The sequence below is a fragment of the Coregonus clupeaformis genome, chromosome 14 (genome assembly GCF_020615455.1).
Source record: "Coregonus clupeaformis isolate EN_2021a chromosome 14, ASM2061545v1, whole genome shotgun sequence".
Lineage (NCBI taxonomy): Eukaryota > Metazoa > Chordata > Actinopteri > Salmoniformes > Salmonidae > Coregonus > Coregonus clupeaformis.
Genome location: NC_059205.1, coordinates 18,805,633 through 18,824,985, shown reverse-complemented (window position 1 = coordinate 18,824,985; position 19,353 = coordinate 18,805,633). Strand labels below are relative to the sequence as shown.

Sequence of the window (19,353 nt, the reverse complement as noted above, 5' to 3'; positions counted from 1 at the left end):
CATCCAGAACCCTTCTTGGTCACAAACTTGACAAAGTTGTCAGAAGAAGTAAAACAGGTCTTCAGATGGGTAGATGTTACATCACTGCAAATGGAGTTGTTTGAGCTGCAAGAAAATGTGGCTATGAAGGAACAGGCTGGTGATTGTGACCCTGTCCCTTTCTGGGGAAAGATGGTGCCTGCATCTGATGTCTCTCTTCTCAAGAAACTGGCGCTATACATCCTGACCATGTTTGGCTCCACATACAGCTGTGAATCAGCCTTCTCTACAATGAACTTTATTAAAAACAAATATCGCACCAATGAACACCTGCACCATTTGTGCCAAAGTTCAAAGCATTGGCAGGAGACAGAAAGTGTAATGTCTCTCATTAATGCAGGGCAAGGCCCAGAGTGACTTATACACAAATATTGTATGGCTCACAGTGACGTTCTGTGCATTCAGATTATTTTTGTTCAACTCTCCTTTGTTCCCCAGAAAACATGCATTTTATTTTATTTAAATATATATATTTTTTTATTCTATGCCAATTACACTTTCTGAAGACATGTTCACAGTGCACTTTTTGCATAGACAATTATGCAACCACTTTTGTTCTTCGGCAATGTTGACGCAATGTTGCACATGTTTACATTCGAAAGAAGTTGTAATTAATTCAAATTCTTATTCTCATTTAATTTATTGAATGTACATTTTATATAACAACATGTTTGTTACTACGCTGTACCACAGCGCCGATAAAGGACGATATCCATCCGGAAATTTGCCACCTAGGAAATTTGTGTCACTGGACCTTCTCAAATAGTAGTTGAATACCCCTGGCCTATAGCATATTTGTAGAAGGCCTAGCCAACATATAAAGACCTATTCGTTATCCAGAAAATAAACTTGGCTGATAATCATATTTTTTTGGTCAGGGTATGGGTTGGGTCTAGGTCGGGTTATTGTCAGGTCTGATTGTTCTCGGGTCCGGATCCCCCTTTTTTTTTAATGATCGGTCCATTCGGGTCCGGATCTGATTGTCCTCGGGTCCGGTCAGTTCTGGGTCCAGCTTTTTGGACCCGAGAAGACCAGAGTGTACACCTTGATAAAGGCATCAGCATGCTTCAGTTCGGCTGGAACCTAGCCAAACTCGGCTAGGTGAACCGAACGAGTGTGCTTGCATACTCCCTTAAGACTTTAGCTTGAAAAATGAGAAAAAACAACAATTGTACTGTTTGTCAATTTTTTTTCAAAATAGTCAGAATGAATCTAAGATAACTCAATAAATCTGCTTTTCATTTTGACGTTTTTGCCAAGGAGATCTTAGTCGCGTGATTTTACATCTAACTAAGATGTTTGGTGCAGTATTTCTCAATGAAAAAATTTGCATGAAAACGACTCATCTCTCGTTGAATGACAAAGATTTTACTGAAGAATCCCTACTGTTGACCAATCAACGACGAAGGGGCGTAGACTTCAGCTTCCGACTTCGGCTTGCCACAAGACATTTATTTGTGCCCGAACAGCCGAAAAAACCCTTGCCGAAGTCCAAAACTAACATAATACTGTATATGCACTCTTCAGAACTATTCTGCTGGGAAGCATGTGGACATCTTAACACTCCCATCATAGTAAACAAACTGAAATGCCTTGGAGTAATAGTGCCCCCATGTGGACATGAGACAAAGCACCGAAACCTAAAGTGTGTGTTTCAGGTGTGTCAGGGGGCTCTGTGTAGAAGTTGCCCCTAGACACTGATCTAAGACCAGCTTGCTCTTTGGGTTTTGTGGCGGGAAAGCTGATCCTAGACCTGTGCCTAAGGGAAACTTCTACACAGAGCCCCCTGACACCCCTGAAACATACATTTTAGTTCCTATGATTTGTGTGAGCAGTCTGAGTCAGAACAGGAGTCAACAGTACACATGAGTCATGACTAACCGTGCTGACACACCCTTCACCTACAGACTGTGTAATCACTTAGAAAGACTAATATCTAATACCTCAGAATACCTCAGGCCCGTAATGCTTAGAGCCCTGACAATGCATGCAGTTTGATTCTAGTTTACATCCCCATACTGAATCAGAGTATCAGACAGTGTTTTTAAAAAAATCCTCCTCTGGCTGTTTTTAGCTGACGAGACGCAATGGTTTTGAGTAACCCCGATAGATGCATCCCGACTGACTGACAGAGGAGTCAAACTCACTGAACCCCACAGAGACGTAGCTAAAGCTCTTTGCTGATTCTGACACATCTAAGGTCTTCAAGTGTGGGAATAACTCAAGTGTACACGCGCACACACACAGTCAGCTTAGCCTCTGGGCCACAAGGATGAGAACCGCAGGCTTCAAAGAGAGAGGAGATGAGAGAGAGAGCCTCCATTGATTTTGGGGGAGAATGTCTACAAAGATGACTGAGTCAGAGTATAGGGAGAGATGGGATACTTTCTCTGACTGACTGTATTAAATTCTTAAAGGGGTTGTTATGATGTTGTTTTCATGGATGATGTTTATTCTAAACCAAGGTGTGTGTGTGTCATAAAGAATTGAAAATGTGTTTGTCCCTGATCTATGTGTGTGTGTTTTCATGACTGTTGTTAGTGAGCCTCCGTTCCACCTGACACGTCGTGGCTGGGGGGAGTTCCCTGTCCGCATCCAGATCCACTTCAAAGACCCCCGCAACAAACGCATAGACATCATACACCACCTCAAGGTCCGATTTGTAGATTCATTACAACTTTATTTGCACTGGAAATGCATGTTTTGTTCACAGAGGAGCACTGAAGCTGTTCTCTGAGTCTCTTTCTTCTGTCTCTCTGCGTCACTCTGTCTTCCACTCTCTGTCTCTTTCTTTCTTCCTCAAAAGAGGACTCTTGGATGCCAATTAAGTGAAGTGATTCTTTAAAGTTGTATAAGTCTAGCCACTTGAGAATGTTCTGGTTTCTCACAGGCTTTTTGATTTCGTCATTAGTGAGACTCACTGATATGGTTTATTTTTTTTGACACAGTTTTGAATGTTTGTTTTTTCCTCACTGTTATTTTGTTACTCAGTCATTCTCTTTCTCTATGTAAAAATACATCATAAATCCTACTGTCTTTCCATTTCTCCCTGTAGCTAGACAGAACTTACACAGGCCTGCAAACACTGGGGGCAGAAACGGTAAGTCTGTTATTCATTTACTATGTTCAAACTTCTCTATCAAATCTACTAGCAAGACACCTGACTTACATTTCATGCGACCATAGCCCCAGCATTGATCTCAAACTTGACTCGTTCTGTTGAATACACCGTTTTTTTTACCACTGTGAAATCTGACCCTTGAACTCACTCTCCACTCAGGTGGTGGATGTCGAGCTCCACAGGAACTCCCTGGGGGACGACTATGTGCTCTCTTCCTCCAATGCCCACCACCACCAGCGTGCAGCCAGCCCCTCGTCACCCTCCTTCCTGCCCCAAACCCCAGGTCCCCTCTCTGGCCGCTGCAGCTCTCCACTCCCCCTCTCACAGGACAACCACCCCACCATCGCAGAGAAAGGTGAGATACATGGTAGGTTGTATTCTGTTCTACATTCAAGTCTCCTTTTTACTCACATGTTCTATCAGCTAGGGATGTGACTGAGACTTTAAACTCTAGTCAACACCAAGGTACCCCCCCACCCTCCCCTCGGGTGCACGTTTTGTTTTTTGCCATAGCACTACACAGCTGATTGAAATAATCAGAGCTTGATGATTAGTTGGTTATTTGAATCAGCTGTGTAGTGCTAGGGCAAAAAACTAAACGTGCACCCAGGGGGGACCCCAGGGCTGTGTTTGGGGAAACCCTGGTCTACACTATAGAAGATGTGAACTGCAGAACTGTAACTGTTTGCATTGGAATTATGTCAATTTCATCTCCTATTCAGTGAATCACGACCAGCCCAAGTGGGCCATGATTTTCTGTCATTTCTCTTTTTTGTTTCTTTAAATCCTTTCCTCTGCAGGCCTATAGTGAATTATTGATGACGCTGGACTGAGAAACACTCTGCCTCTCTCTCTCTCCCTATCTCTCTGTGCCAGGATGAGGGTAATTATAATGTAGATTATGCCCAGAGTGGTTTTTTAATGGTTATCATCCTCTTTCTCTCTCCTCTCTCTCCCTTTCTTTCTCTTTATCCTCCCTTTCCGTCCAGGTTTGCCCATCAAAGCAGAGGCAGGGAGGTCTGGGGTGTACAGCGCACCCCCCTCAGCTTCGGAACGCACTCCATCCTGGCCTAAAGTCACAGAGAAGATCACACTGGGTTCCCATGGCAACTCAGCCTTCCAGCCAATCACGGCCAGCTGTAAGATCATCCCCCAGGGACAGGTGCCCAGCCCCTCCGAGTCCCCCGGGAAATCCTTTCAGCCAATCACCATGAGCTGTAAGATTGTGTCAGGTGACTATCTCACAATGGGATCTGGCGGTATTGGAGTGGAGGGAGGGACGGGAAGGAGTTGTTGAATGATTCAGTAGTTTTATTTAGATTTTTGTTTTCATAGTCACTCTTAGTGTCAGTGGAGACATTTGTTTGATTTGGTTTGATTTGTTTCGTTATTCAATATTTTTTGGAAGAAACTATACGTCAATCTCAGTTTAAAAACACTCTCTTTTTTACATTTTACATTTTAGTCATTTAGCAGACGCTCTTATCCAGAGCGACTTACAGTTAGTTAGTGAGTGCATAAATTTTTTCATACTGGCCCCCCGTGGGAATCGAACCCACAACCCTGGCGTTGGAAGCGCCATGCTCTACCAACTGAGCTACAGGAGACCTATATCTTTTAAGATTGAAAAGGGTTTAAATTTAAAATGTGAGGCACAAGTGCCTTAAGGAAATCTTTAGATCGAGTTTTGTTTATGGGCAATTTTTTTTTGAAGATACAGAGCTTTACAAAAATGTGTGTTTTAAAATGAATATCTTTATAATGAGCATGTTTGTGATTTTGTTTTGATCCCAAAGGTTCACCCATCTCCACACCCAGCCACTCGCCCCTCCCCCGTACCCACACCTCCACCCCGGTACACAACAAACAGGGCTCCTCCGTACTCAACAACCCTTACATCATTGTCGACAAGCCCGGCCAGGTCATCGGCATGGCAGCGAACTCCGGCGCCTCCACAGGTATGTTACTGCTCCGCTCTACTGCTCCACTCTTGCCCCTAGATTCTAGACACTGATCTAGGAACAGTTTAGCTGGTTTTCCCTAATAGTTAAAGTTGTGATTTGGGTTGGGTTTTTGGGTTAGCTCCTGCAGCACAATTTAAGACTGTATTGTGGACTCTGTGCCTCCCACACAGCACATGATAATGGTGTTTTAGGCTCTCCTCAGCCACTGTATGGCCAACACTCCCCTCCCACACACCAGCGTTACAAACACCCCAAGGCTGAATCTAGTGCACTCTTACTTCGCTCCTCTCCTCCTCTGATACTAATAAACCTCCACAGTTGACTATATTCTCTAACGTTCCTAAACATGAACGCTTACTGTTGTCATTTTTACATTTACATTTTAGTCATTTAGCAGACGCTCTTATCCAGGGCGACTTACAGTTGTCCCCTCTCTCTCTCTCTCTCTCTCTCTTAGTCTCTCTCTCTCTCCCTCCTCCATCTCCTTCCACTCATAAATCATGACATGTGGTGAGGCTGCAGCATTTCGATGGTATGAGAGGGGCTTCCATGGTGACAGGATGTACTGCTGTACTGCTCTGTTCCGTGGCTCAGGGTCAGGGACAGATTACAGGACAGTGAGGGGGGAGGGGGTTAGACATTCAGAGATGTGTGTGCTTGTGAGTTTGCTATAGCCCTCGCAGGTCTACAGCATGGGAGGCTGTGTGTGAGATTGAGGAACTCTTTTGTGTTTGTGTTTGTGTATATCAGGGATGGGTAACTTTGATGGGGGTGGGGGACACAAAACATCTAAACTCATCATGAGGGGCTGCAGTGGCTCGCGGGTCTGCGTACCCACATGCATACCCACATATGCAGTCAGAGCCTATCACTAGCCTTTTGGGGGCCCTAAATGAAATTAGCATGGGGCGGAGAGAAAAATTTGCAGTTTTACAGCAAATGTCCTGCAATTCTACACATTTTACCATAGGTGGAGAGAAATGTTTGCAGTTTTTAATATGATATCGGAGTGAGAGTGACTAACAATATCAATGGACGACCCACGGTTGGTAATTCGACCATGATTACTACAAGTTGAGATCGCAGGTTAGACTAACTTACCAATCCCAAAATGTTTTACTGACATGGGCTATTGAGTGACTGTCAGTGACTGACATAAGAGAAAAACTGCTGATGCACAACCAAAGTTCGAAATTGTATTATACTATTGTACAGTAAATTGAGACCCCGACTGAGTTCCCCCCAAAATATATACAGTACCAGTCAAAAGTTTAGACACACCTACTCATTCAAGGGTTTTTCTTTATTTTTACTATTTTCTACAATGTAGAATATTAGTGAAGTCATCAAAACCATGAAATAACACATATGGAATCATGTAGTAACCAATCATGAGGAATGCTTGTCCAACAGTCTTGAAGGAGTTCCCACATATGCTGAGCACTTGTTGGTTGTCTTTTCCTTCACTCTGCGGACCAACTCATCTCAAACCATCTCAATTGGGTTGAGGTTGGGTGATTGTGGAGGCCAGGTCATCTAATGCAGCACTCCATCACTCTCCTTCTTGGTAAAATAGCCCTTACACAGCCTGGAGGTGTGTTGGGTCATTGTCCTGTTCAAAAACAAATAATAGTCCCACTAAGCGCGAACCAGATGGGATGGCGTATCGCTGCAGAATGCTGTGGTAGCCATGCTGGTTAAGTGTGCCTTGAATTCTAAATATATCACAGACAGTGTCACCAGCAAAGCACCCCCACACCATCACATCTCCTCCATGCTTCACGGTGGGAACCACACATGCAGAGATCATCCTTTCACCTACTCTGCGTCTCACAAAGACATGGCGGTAGGAACCAAAAATCTCAAATTTGGACTCATCAGACCAAAGGACAGATTTCTACCGCTCTAATGTCCATTGCTCGTGTTTCTTGGCCCAAGCAAGTCTCTTCTTCTTGTTGGTGTCCTTTAGTAGTGGTTCCATGTATCAGTGTCAGTCTGAAGTGGAGCACAGTGAAATCGCATTCTCCCACTGCTGAACTTCAGCCCTTTCTAGTTCTCATTCACATTCCTGTCATGTGCTCTGCTCTCCCACACAGCCTCTCCCATATCCCAGACATCCACCAACGCTTAGTTTTAACTGATCCAGGACGGGTGGAGGGGTTTAAAGTGTCCCATGTTATTTCAAGCTGGAGGATTGATGCTGATGTGGGAGTCAGAGCTGATTCACTAGTCTCTTAAACAAACAGACGTTTTGGTGCTGAAACTAAGGCCATAGCTTTTAGCTTTTAGGCAATAGCTTAGTTTCTCTCTTTCTCTCAATAGCTTAGTTTTAGTGCTGTAACCCACCTAAAGCTTTTGAATTCAATATCATTGTGAACCAGACCGATGCCATTACCAGGACCCAGTGTCAGGCAGTGACCAAAATACATTTTGATTAATTGATTGATGGCCTCTGTCTTACAGGATGTACCACAGCCAAGCAGTTGGTTGCGGCCCAGGGCACTCGCTCTCCGGCCTCCAAGGTTCACACAGGAAGCTTCCTGTCCTCAGGGGTCAAGGTGAGTTACACAGAGGTGACATAGAGATCGCTCAAAGGTCAATGGAGTAAGAGTCTTGTCGTACATTCACCACAGAAGATATTCAGGAAAACCTTTTAATGGCCAGGGCCCGTTTTCCCAAAAGCATCTTATGGCTAAGTTAATTGTTAGAACCTTGATAGGAGTATCGTTAAATCTCTGAGCTGTTTCCCAAAACCATCGTTATTAACGTTGCACTTGAAAACGCTCGTAATCTAACGCCTGCCTCAGACAACTCGTAAAACAGCTAAGTGCGTCGTTGCATGCTTTTTTGTGCTCCACATTATACACAGATAAACATAGAATCACATGGTTTATCCATCTCTCTGTGACCGCTGCTTCAAATACGAAGTTGCCAATGTGCAATTGATATACACAAGCAAAGTAAAATAATGCTTCAAATGAAAACCGAGATGACTGCATTAAAATATAAATGCAGTAGGCTACAGGCCTATTTCAACCATATTGAAAAACATTTCATATAAAAAGAAAATTGCTACTTGTAGGCTACTGTCTGTAATTTCTCATGATGTTGTAGCCTAACATGTTCACAATGATGTGCCAAATCAGTGATTTAGTGAATTGTTATTGGGTAAGCGTAACATATGATCAAGCCGCTTCAATATTTGCAGCTGATCCGTCATCAGTATTGTGAAATAATTATAATGTTAAGGTAAGATTTGAACGGAGAAAGCTGACCAAGTGAATCCAGGTGAAAGCTATGATCCCTTATTAATGCCACTTCAATCAGTGTAAATGAAGGGGAGGAGACAAGTTAAAGAATGATTTTGAGACATGGATTGTGTATGTGTGTCTTTCAGAGTGTGAATGGGCAAGACAAAATATTTAAGTGCTTTTGAACGGGCTATGGTAGTAGGTGTCAGGCGCACTGGTTTGTGTCAAGAATTGCAATGCTGCTGGATTTTTCACGGTCAACAGTTTCCTGTGTGTACAATGGCTTGCGAAAGTATTCACCCCCCTTGGCATTTTTCCTATTTTGTTGCCTTACAACCTGGAATTAAAATATATTTTTTGGGGGGGTTTGTATCATTTGGTTTACACAACATGCCTACCACTTTCAAAATGCAAAATATTTTTTATTGTGAAACAAACTAGAAATAAGACAAAAAAACTGAAAACTTGAGCGTGCATAACTATTCACCCCCCTAAAGTCAATACTTTGTAGAGCCACCTTTTGCAGCAATTACAGCTGCAAGTCTCTTGGGGTATGTCTCTATAAGCTTGGCACATCTAGCCACTGGGATTTTTGCCCATTCTTCAAGGCAAAACTGCTCCAGCTCCTTCAAGTTGGATGGGTTCCGCTGGTGTACAGCAATCTTTAAGTCATACCACAGATTCTCAATTGGGTTGAGGTCTGGGCTTTGACTAGGCCATTCCAAGACATTTCAATGTTTCCCCTTAAACCACTTGAGTGTTGCTTTAGCAGTATGCTTAGGGTCATTGTCCTGCTGGAAGGTGAACTTCCATCCCTGTCTCAAGTCTCTGGAAGACTGAAACAGGTTTCCCTCAAGAATTTCCCTGTATTTTGCGCCATCCATCATTCCTTCAATTCTGACCAGTTTCCCAGTCCCTGCCGATGAAAAACATCCCCACAGCATGATGCTGCCACCACCATGCTTCACTGTGGGGATGGTGTTCTCGGGGTGATGAGAGGTGTTGGGTTTGCACCAGATATAGCATTTTCCTTGATGGCCAAAAAGCTCAATTTTAGTCTCATCTGACCAGAGTACCTTTTTCCATATGTTTGAGGAGTCTCCCACATGTTTTTTTGGCGAACACTAAACATGTTTGCTTATTTTTTACTTTAAGCAATGGCTTTTTTCTGGCTCTCTTCCGTAAAGCCCAGCTCTGTGGAGTGTAAGGCTTAAAGTGGTCCTATGGACAGATATATTATTATTATTATTATTATTATTTGTTGTCTCTCGGATTAATGCCCTCCTTGCCTTGTCCGTGGGTTTTGGTGGGTGGCCCTCTTATGCATATATATTTTATATATACCCTCTCTTGGCAGGTATATTCTTTACTTTTTTCTTTTTTTCCCCTTCTAAAATCATTTTTTTGTACTTTACCCCCTTTTTCTCTCCAATTTCGTGGTATCCAATTGGTAGTTACAGTCTTGTCCCATCGCTGGAACTCCCATACAGACACGGGAGAGGCAAAGGTCGAGAGTCATGCGTCCTCCGAAACACAACCTAACTGAGCCGCACTGCTTCTTGACACAGTGCCCGCTTAACCCGGAAGCCAGCCGCATCAATGTGGCGGAGGAAACACCGTACACCTGGCGACCGAGTCAGCGTGCACTGCGCCCGGCCTGCCACAGGAATCGCTAGTGCGCGATGGGAAATCCCTGCCGGCCAAACCCTCCCCTACCCTGGACGGCGCTGGGCCAATTGTGTGCCGCCCCATGGGTCTCCCGGTCGCGGCCGGCTGCGACAGAGCCTGGACTCGAACCAGGATCTCTAGTGGCACAGCTAGCACTGCGCCACTCGGTAGGCCATATTCTTTCAATTTTTTAATAATGGATTTAATATTGCTACGTGAAATGTTCAAAGTTTCGGATATTGTTTTATAACCCAACCATGATCTGTACTTCTACACAACTTTGTCCCTGACCTGTTTGGAGAGCTCCTTGGTCTTCATGGAGCTGCTTGCTTGGTGGTGCCCCTTGCTTAGTGGTGTTGCAGACTCTGGGGCCTTTCAGAACAGGTGTATATATGCTGAGATCATGTGACAGATCATGTGACACTTAGATTAAACACATGTGGACTTTATTGAACTAATTATGTGACTTCTGAAGGTAATTGGTTGCACCAGATCTTATTTAGGGGCTTCATAGCAAAGGGGGTGAATACATATGCACGCACCACTTTTCCGTTATTTATTTTTTTGAATTTTTTTAACAAGTTATTTTTTTCATTTCACTTCACCAATTTGAACTATTTTGTGTATGTCCATTACATGAAATCCAAATAAAAATCCATTTAAATTACAGGTTGTAATGCAACAAAATAGGAAAAACGCCAAGGGGGATGAATGCTTTTGCAAGGCACTGTATCTTGAATGTTCCTCCACCCAAAGAACATCCAGCCAACTTGACACAACTGTGGGAAGCATTGGAGTCAACATGGGCCAGCATCCCTGTGGAATCCTATGGACACCTTGTAGAGTCCATGCGCCGACGAATTGAAACTTTTCTGAGGGCAAAAGGGAGGGGGTGCAACTCAATATTAGGAAGGTGCTCCTAATGTTTTGTATACTCTGTATATACCCATTAATTATTGAAGAATATAACTTCTAAATGCCTTAGTTCAACTGCCGTAACATTCATAACCCAAAATATAACCTTGTTTTACTCCAATGTTTGTAAACAATGTCAATGTAAACAAATACTGTATAGCCTAAAAACATGGTTAAAGCAGGGCTCGACATAAACGCTTGTCCTCTTGTCTGTAAATAAAAAAGCCTACATGTCAAAGTGTAGGTGATATGCATATTGGCTACAGCCTTATGTCCAAACCGATGCTGACATGAGGGAGGTGCCAGAAAATGTTGCCAAACTTTTATGAGACTTTTAATTACATAAATGTAGACTAAACGGCAGTCATGATTGACAAATATAATGAAGGATAATTATCATTAACATCTAAAGGCTTGATTCCGTCGACATACTCGAGGCATGGTTCGTTCAGATCAAATGGTCACAAGACTGGAGAGTGAAGGACAGTGCCTGTTGCGCACTGCACATCACCCACCTTGAGTCTGAGCGGAAGTGGTCAGCCTTTTGAGACTATTTAACCATAAATGTATTTGTTTAAAACCTAGACGTTTTGTCATTTTATGAAGCATGTCTTACCTTGTTTCAAAGTAGCCTAGCTAAAATACGCCATAGAAATGTTGAGGGAATTATTTTATAAACACTTAACACAGCATTTTTCTCATGTTGTATTGGTTTTCAAGTCAACTTTATTTTATTGTCCAGCAGCCAAAGGCATAATCCTAGTCATATTAGTAACCCATGCTAGTTGTTGCATCTTTAGATCTCCCCTTTCTTCATTTCTGTGACATGATACCGCTCCCGCGTGCGGTGCACTTCTGAGAATGGTGTTTTCCGCTAATAGCATTTTGGAACATTTGCGCATATTCTACAGCCGTGTGCACATTGTTAGGTTTATAATTGTTGTATGAATTGTATGAGTCTGTTTTGAGCTGTAGACATTTTTTATCGTCCCAGGGATGATGGGAAGCCCTTAATGTCGAGCCCTAGAGGGAATTATTTTATAAAGACATAAAAAGTATTTGGTAATTGTAATGTTGCAATATTTTATAGGCTACCAAGGTGGCCAACAGGGTGGGAAATTAACCTTTTGGTCCACCAGCCACTGTGGCATGTAGATTAAAGAATCTACCAGCCACTCAGATTTTTTACCATTCCAAATATTTTTTTGCCATAATTACACCAACAATCACAAATGACGGATGAGCATGCTTTATAATGTTTATAATACAAGAAATGTATTACTAGTAAGAAGTTATGTGGTATATTACTCAATTCAATTTCATTTTTGTGACCCAAGTCTTTTAACCAGTGTATGTTAAAATGAATTATTTAGATACAATAGTAAAAAGTAAAACAGAAACATCAAGAATCAGTGCCTGCCCTGCCACAAAATGCTGAGTGATACGACTTATTTATTATTATTAGTTCTGGGCTCTAACGCAAAAAATGTTTTTACAAGGAGTGCATACTGTAAGTTGATATTTATGAGCACACAAATAAATTCAGGAGTACAATTAAATTGTAAGTGTTTTAATAAGATATGACTAAAAGTTTATGTATAAAAGGTTTTTGGAGTGTTCCATGCTCAATTAATCACAACGTACCCCCAAATATTTGAGTCATTAGGTGAGACAAAAATGTTCAGCTGCCCCTTTAAGGGGCGGGCCATTACCGTGGTAACGGCACTCGTGTCTGTCAGAGATGAGATTGAGAATCTCCGTGATTGCCTAGCAGGAGACAGTTTCAGCAAACTCAAACTAATATTGAAAAACAACCTGAATAAAACGATGTAACTAGCTAAGAAACACGAGGACAAAGGCACACTTTAGTAGCCTTTCAGGTCAATTTGACCAATTTGGGTTTTGGATTGAAAAAAAAAACTCTTCCAAAATGTTGTGTGTGACCACCCACCAACGTGCCTGGTCACTAATAGACATTCTTTCCCGCCACTGCCAAAATCTACCCGCATTTGGCTGGTGTGAATTTCCCAACCTTGGTGGCCATCCATCCTCCAAGAGAGCCTTAAAGGGGATGTGATGTATTTTGAGACAGGCTTGAATATGCAAAGAAGCCAATAGATAGAGTGTAGCCTACATTTTTGTCTGCTTCTCTAGTCATGCATTTTATTTTGTAAAGTGGTTCCTTGCATCATACAATGATGTAAAATGGTGTTACAGACCCTTTTTTATTTTTGGACTAGTGACTTGAGCTTTTCGACAAGTAAAAAATCTGTGGCAAAAAAAAGTGAATGTCAAGCCCTACTTAAAGCTATAATTTTGATATCATAGATGGTCAGTCCTTGCAGCCATAGCTATACTATATATACAAAAGTATGTGGACACCCCTTTAAATTAGTGGATTCAGCTATTTCAGCCACACCTGTTGCTGACAGGTGTTTAAAATTTAGCACACAGCCATGTAATCTCCATAGACAAACATTGGCAGTAGAATGGCCTTACTGAAGAGCTCAATGACTTTCAACGTGGCACCGTCATAGGATGCCACCCTTCTAACAAGTCATTCCGTCAAATTTATGCCCTGCAAGAGCTGCCCCGGTCAATTATAAGTGTTGTTATTGTGAAGTGGAAACGTCTAGGAGCAACAACAGATCAGCCGCGAAGTGGTAGGCCACACAAGCTAACAGGACGGAACAGCCGAGTGCTGAAGCGCATAGCGTGTAAAAATTGTCTGTCCTCGGTTGCAACACTTTCTACCGAGTTCCAAACTGCCTCTGGAAGCAACGTCAGCACAATAACTGTTGGTCGGGAGCTTCATGAAATGGGTTTCCATGGCCGTGATAAATCACGCTTCTGGGTTTGGCGGATGCTAGGAGAACGTTACCTGACCGAATGCATAGTGACAACTATAATGTTTGGTGGAGGAGGAATAATGGTCTGGGGCTGTTTTTCATGGTTCGGCCTAGGCCCCTTAGTTCCAGTGAAGGGAAATCTTAACGCTACAGCATACAATGATATTCTAGACGATTCTATGCTTCCAACTTTGTGGCAACAGTTTGGGGAAAGGCCCTTTTCCTGTTTCAGCATGACAATGCCCCCGTGCACAAAGCGTGGTCCATACAGAAATGGTTTGTCGAGATCGGTGTGGAAGAACTTGACTGGAGTCCTCCATGAATGACTTTGATAACCAAAGTCTTAACCTGTCATGAGTACTTTTCATAGAACTCTTTCAGACCTAACAGTGTTGAGATCCAGGAGATTTGTGTCAGAGCCAACCCAGCAGTCTGTGTGCCATAGTTACTTCCTGTCTCTGTAGACTCTTCCTCCCTTGAACAACTGTCTCTCTCTCTTTCGCTCTCTTTCGCTCTCTGTGTATTATGAATAGTGTGCCACTCTGCCATTGTGCTGTCTTCAGCAGCTGTAGGCAGCCACTTGGCAAGACATTTAAAAGGGACATCATTCTAAGAGGTAATGGGGGAGGCATTGCAGAGGGAATAACTGCAAGGTGCTATATCTCACACACACGTGTTTGTTTTGCTATCCTTGTGGGGACCAAACAATTGATTCCCATTCAAAATCCTATTTTCCCTAACCCCTAAATGTAACCCTTAACCTAACCGTAATTGTATCCCTAAACTTAACTCCTAAGCCTAATATAGCCTTTTTCCTTGTGGGGACCGGTGAAATGTACCCACTTGTCGGAATGTTCCTTGTTTTACTATCCTTGTGAGGACTTCTGAGACGGTGTCAAACCCCTGTAATAAAATCAACCCACTCCCACATCTCTCCACAGACGATTAAACACAATTTCAGGGCAGATTAATTCCGACAGTTTTACTGTAGGCAGGAACGCTGTGATACACAGCATCAAACCTCAACCTACAGCACTGTTTCTTTCTCTACTGGGCAGAACCAAGCCTTAACCCACACCACTGTTTCTCTCTCTACTGGGTGCTGATATTAAAGCAGGGTCCTTTGTGATCTGTCAGTCGATGTCATTAAAACCAAGTGCCTAATCACAACAATGAAATTGACTTATTGTATTAACTAACCAATGGTGAGTGCTCACTCTTTTCTGCCTTGCTGGTTCTTTCTAGCCTGTTTGGAAGGGGGAAGAATATTAATACCCCTTGACTTATTCCACATTGTTTTGTGTTAGAGCCTGAATTCAAAATGGATTAAAAATAATTATTATTATCTCACCCATCTACCCACAATACCCCATAATGACAAAGTTGAAAACATGTTTTTAGACATTTTTGCAAATGTATTGAACATTTCATACAGAAATATTCACACCCTTGAGTCAATACTTTGTAGAAGCACATTTGGCAGCGATTACATTTGTTAGTCTTTCTGGGTAAGTCTCTAAGTGCTTTCCACACCTGTATTGTGCAGCATTTACCCATTTATTATTTTTTAAAATCTTCAAGCTCAAATTGGTTGTTGACCATTGCTAGAGAACCATTTTCAGGTCTTGCCATAGTTTTAGAAGTAGATTTAAGTCAAAACTGTAACTCGGCCACTCAGGAACATTCACTGTCTTCTTGGAACGCAACTCCAGTGTAGATTTGGCCTTGTGTTTTAGGTTATTGTCTTGCTGAAAGGTGAATTCATCTCCCAGTGTCTGGTGGAAGGCAGACTGAACCAGGCTTTCCTCTAGGATTTTGCCTGTGCTTAGCTCCATTCCGTTTCTTTTTTATCCTGAAAAACTCCCCAGTCCTTAACGATTATAAGCATACCCATAACATGATGCAGCCAGCAAAATATGGAGAGTGGTACTCAGTAATGTGTTGTATTGGATTTGCCCCAAACATAACACTTTGTATTTAGGAAAAAAAGTTAATTGCTTTTCCAATTTTTTTGCAGTATTACTTTAGTGCCTTGTTGCAAACAGGATGTTTGTTTTGGAATATTTTATTCTGTACAGGCTTCTTACTCTTCTCTTATTAGGTTAGTATTATGGAGTAACTACAATGTTGATTCATCCTCAGTTTTCTCCTATCACAGCCATTAAACTCTGTAACTGTCTTAAAGTCACCATTGGCTTTATGGTGAAATCCTTGAGCGGTTTCCTTCCTCTCTGGCAACTGAGTTAGGAAGGACCCCTGTATCTTTGTAGTGACTGGGTGTATAGATACACCACCCAAAGTGTAATTAATAACTTCCCCATGCTCAAAGGGATATTCAATGTCTGCTTTATTTGTATTTTTACCCATCTACCAATAGGTGCACTTCTTTGCGAGGCGTTGGAAAACCTCCCTGGTCTTTTTGGTTTGAATGTGTGTTTGAAATTCACTGCTTGACTGAGGGACCTTACATATAATTGTATGTGTGGGGTACAGAGATGAGGTAGTCATTCAAAAATCATGTTAAACACTATTATTGCACACAGTGAGTCCATGCAACTTATTATGTGACTTGTTCAGCAAATGTTTACTCCTGAACTTATTTTGACTTGCCATAACAAAGGGGATGAATACTAATTAACTCAAGACATTTCAGATTTTCCTTTTTAATTAATATGTAAACATTTCTAAAAACATAATTCCACTTTGATAATATGGGGTATTGTGTGTGTAGGACAGTGACACAAAATCTAAATTGAATCCATTTTAAATTCAGGCTGTAACACAACAAAATGTGGAAAAAGTAAAGGGGTGTGAATCATTTCTGAAACTGTTGCTTCTAGCACTGGTTGTCCTTTTTCGAATGTTCTATCTATATGCTCTCTTCTTCTGCAGGTCATTATCAAGCAGGAGCCGGGGGAAGTTCCCACTCAGCATCAGCAGCAGATGGTTTCCTCGGTAACGGCAGCCCAGCAGACCGCCGCCGCAGCAACGCAGCAATTTGTCGCAGTGAAGGGAGGTCACGTGATCTCCATGTCGCCACAGAAACAGACAGGAGGGGCCACCGGAGCAGGGGCCCCACCCAGCAAGGTATCAGACAGACACACACGGACACATAAACACACACACACTTGAACTTCTAGTCGTGGCTCATAATACATAACTACTGCTATACACACCTTTTCTATTCACATACTGTCTATACGCACCATTCACATACATATATTTATATTCCAGACTCTAGTCCGGAAGCTAATTTCCTGCAATTCTATCCATTTTGCCATGGGGTTATGTACTGTATATTTAAATAATGTATTCTCAACATAGCTCATTCTAATATTTCTACTACTGTACGTTGCATTTTAGTTATACTGTTTATACTCACCGCATATTTATTTATATAATGGCTCCTTGACATAGCTCACTCTAATATATCTATTGCTGTACATATCATTATTTAGTATATCTTGTGTAAATTCTTCCTGTGTATATACAAATAGATTGCTTGCTATTACTCTTACAGTGCTATTTGGGTTGTTCATTGGATTCATTCCGACATTTCTAGATGTATTATTATTTTTTGTGTACTTGTTTGACATTTTACTGCATTGTTAGGCGCAAGTAACATAAGTATTTCGCTGCACCCGCTATAACATCTGCTAAACTCTGTACCCGACCAATAAACATTGATTTGATTTGACGTACACACACACACACACACACAGAGATGGTTCACAGCCAATGAGCAAGGTGTCAGAGAGTAAAGAATCTGTAAAACTACATTTCCATTGTTCCCCCTCTCCAGGTTATGGGTATCCCTGTAGGGTCCGCCCTCCAGGCAGCGGTGAAGCAGGTGGCCATCAGCAGCGGACAGATACTGGTCGCCAAGGGTAACCCCTCCGTCTCCAAGGTGATCGGTGGGAAGCAGGTGGTCGCCCAGGGCGTCGCCAAGGCCATCGTCAGCGGAGCGGCTGGTAGCATCATGGGTCAGCAGGTTGTTGCTAAGGCAACGGGGGCCGCAGGGGGAACGGGAAAGAGCGGAGGTGAGGGTCACTTCACTTTTGTTTGTTCACACATACAAACACTGGGAAAAGGTGCCTGTTTATCTGAGACATTAAGACATGTAAACACAAACAAACTCTTTGTCCTCTTGACAGACGCCCTCACAAACTCCCCCCTTTTTCCACAGTGATGGCTACCCTCCAGCTGCCAGCCAACAACCTGGCCAACCTTGCCAACCTGCCCCCGGGAACCAAGCTATACCTCACCACCAACAGCAAGAACCCATCAGGCAAGGGCAAGCTGCTGCTCATTCCCCAGGGAGCCATCCTCAGAGCTTCCAACTCAGCAGGTAACACACACACACACACACACCTTGTTATCCTCACCAACTCCTCTCCTTTCATTTGCTCTTTTCTTCTTCCTCCATTTCTTCCTCTCCGACCCCGTCCTTGCATCCAATCCAGTTTGTCACATTTACAAACCCCCACTGAATAGTGAATATGCTGTGGGGTTTTTCACCTCTTTGGTGTATGAATACAGGTTTATTTGGGTGTTTATGTCTGTATGAGATTGCAGTCTCTAGGTCAGGGTTTTCCAACTATGTTCCTGGAGAGCTACCCTCCTGTAGGTTTTCACTCCAACCCCAGTTGTAACTAACCTGATTCAGCATATCAACCAGCTAATTATTAGAATCAGGTGTGCTAGATTAGCGCTGAAGTGAAAACCTAGATCTCCAGGAACAGGGTTGGAGAGCCCTGCTCTAGGTGTAGTGCCTGGAGAAGTGGGTATACTCAAATGTTGCACCAAGAAAATCCCAAACTGCCCCCCCGGCAAAGGAAAGGCACCCTGTGTGAAAAATTCTATGAGAAACAGTGACCTCAAATGATCAATCCCATATTGGTCTTTCAGTCAGGCCAACCCAATATGTACTGTGCAACTAGGCTAATAGTAGGCCTACTATTGAAACAGATAAATTAGGCTGTCAACTGAGTCAGAAAGTCATAGGTTTCTGCTTTTCAATTTTTTTTAAACAAACATTTTACTCTCAAAGTCATACTGTTTTTTATAGAAAAACAACAAAATTGGACAACAATACTTAAACCACATCAAGAGACCACTTTTGATGTCTGGGAAAAATCTAAGACATTTAGATTTTTTTGTGTAGTTACTCTTCAATTCAAGTAGGCAGGCACATAACACTGTTTGGTTAGCGATGTTTCTGTAGCATATGAGATGGAGTTGGAAAACGGCCACTGGATTGATGCAAATAATCATGATATCATTCTGCCAGGTAGGCATAGGCTACTTTGTAGCTAGTTAACATTTAATTGAGAAGGTTTTTGAGAAAATCCTTTCCATCTACCAGAAGATTGATAGGCCGATCATTAGCAAAGCTATTTGCTGCCCTGGCACCCCAATGGTGGAACAAGCTTCCCCAAGACGTCAGGACAGCGGAGTCACTGACCACCTTCCGGAGACACTTGAAACCCTACCTCTTTAAGGAATACCTGGAATAGTATAAAGTGACTCCTACCCCACCCCCCCAT

General features: G+C 42.5%; 1 protein-coding gene and 1 non-coding gene across 6 annotated transcripts in view; one reads left to right on the top strand and one right to left on the bottom strand.

Moving 5' to 3' along the window:
- LOC121581237 (YEATS domain-containing protein 2) overlaps positions 1-19,353 on the top strand; it is a 63,411-nt gene that overhangs the window by 19,626 nt on the left and 24,432 nt on the right. For 3 of the 5 annotated variants that reach the window (XM_041896723.2, XM_041896724.2, XM_041896722.2), the window contains exons 8-16: positions 2,581-2,692; positions 3,095-3,139; positions 3,320-3,527; positions 4,150-4,392; positions 4,957-5,118; positions 7,588-7,682; positions 16,700-16,894; positions 17,610-17,847; positions 17,994-18,155. In XM_041896723.2, the coding sequence (XP_041752657.2) occupies positions 2,581-2,692; positions 3,095-3,139; positions 3,320-3,527; positions 4,150-4,392; positions 4,957-5,118; positions 7,588-7,682; positions 16,700-16,894; positions 17,610-17,847; positions 17,994-18,155 (1,460 nt within the window). The remainder of the gene's footprint in view (positions 1-2,580; positions 2,693-3,094; positions 3,140-3,319; positions 3,528-4,149; positions 4,393-4,956; positions 5,119-7,587; positions 7,683-16,699; positions 16,895-17,609; positions 17,848-17,993; positions 18,156-19,353) is intronic. The other 2 variants (XM_041896725.2, XM_041896726.2) reach the window with 2 other exon arrangements.
- trnag-ucc lies at positions 4,694-4,769 on the bottom strand. The gene has a single exon. It is a non-coding gene; the product is annotated as a tRNA-Gly (tRNA).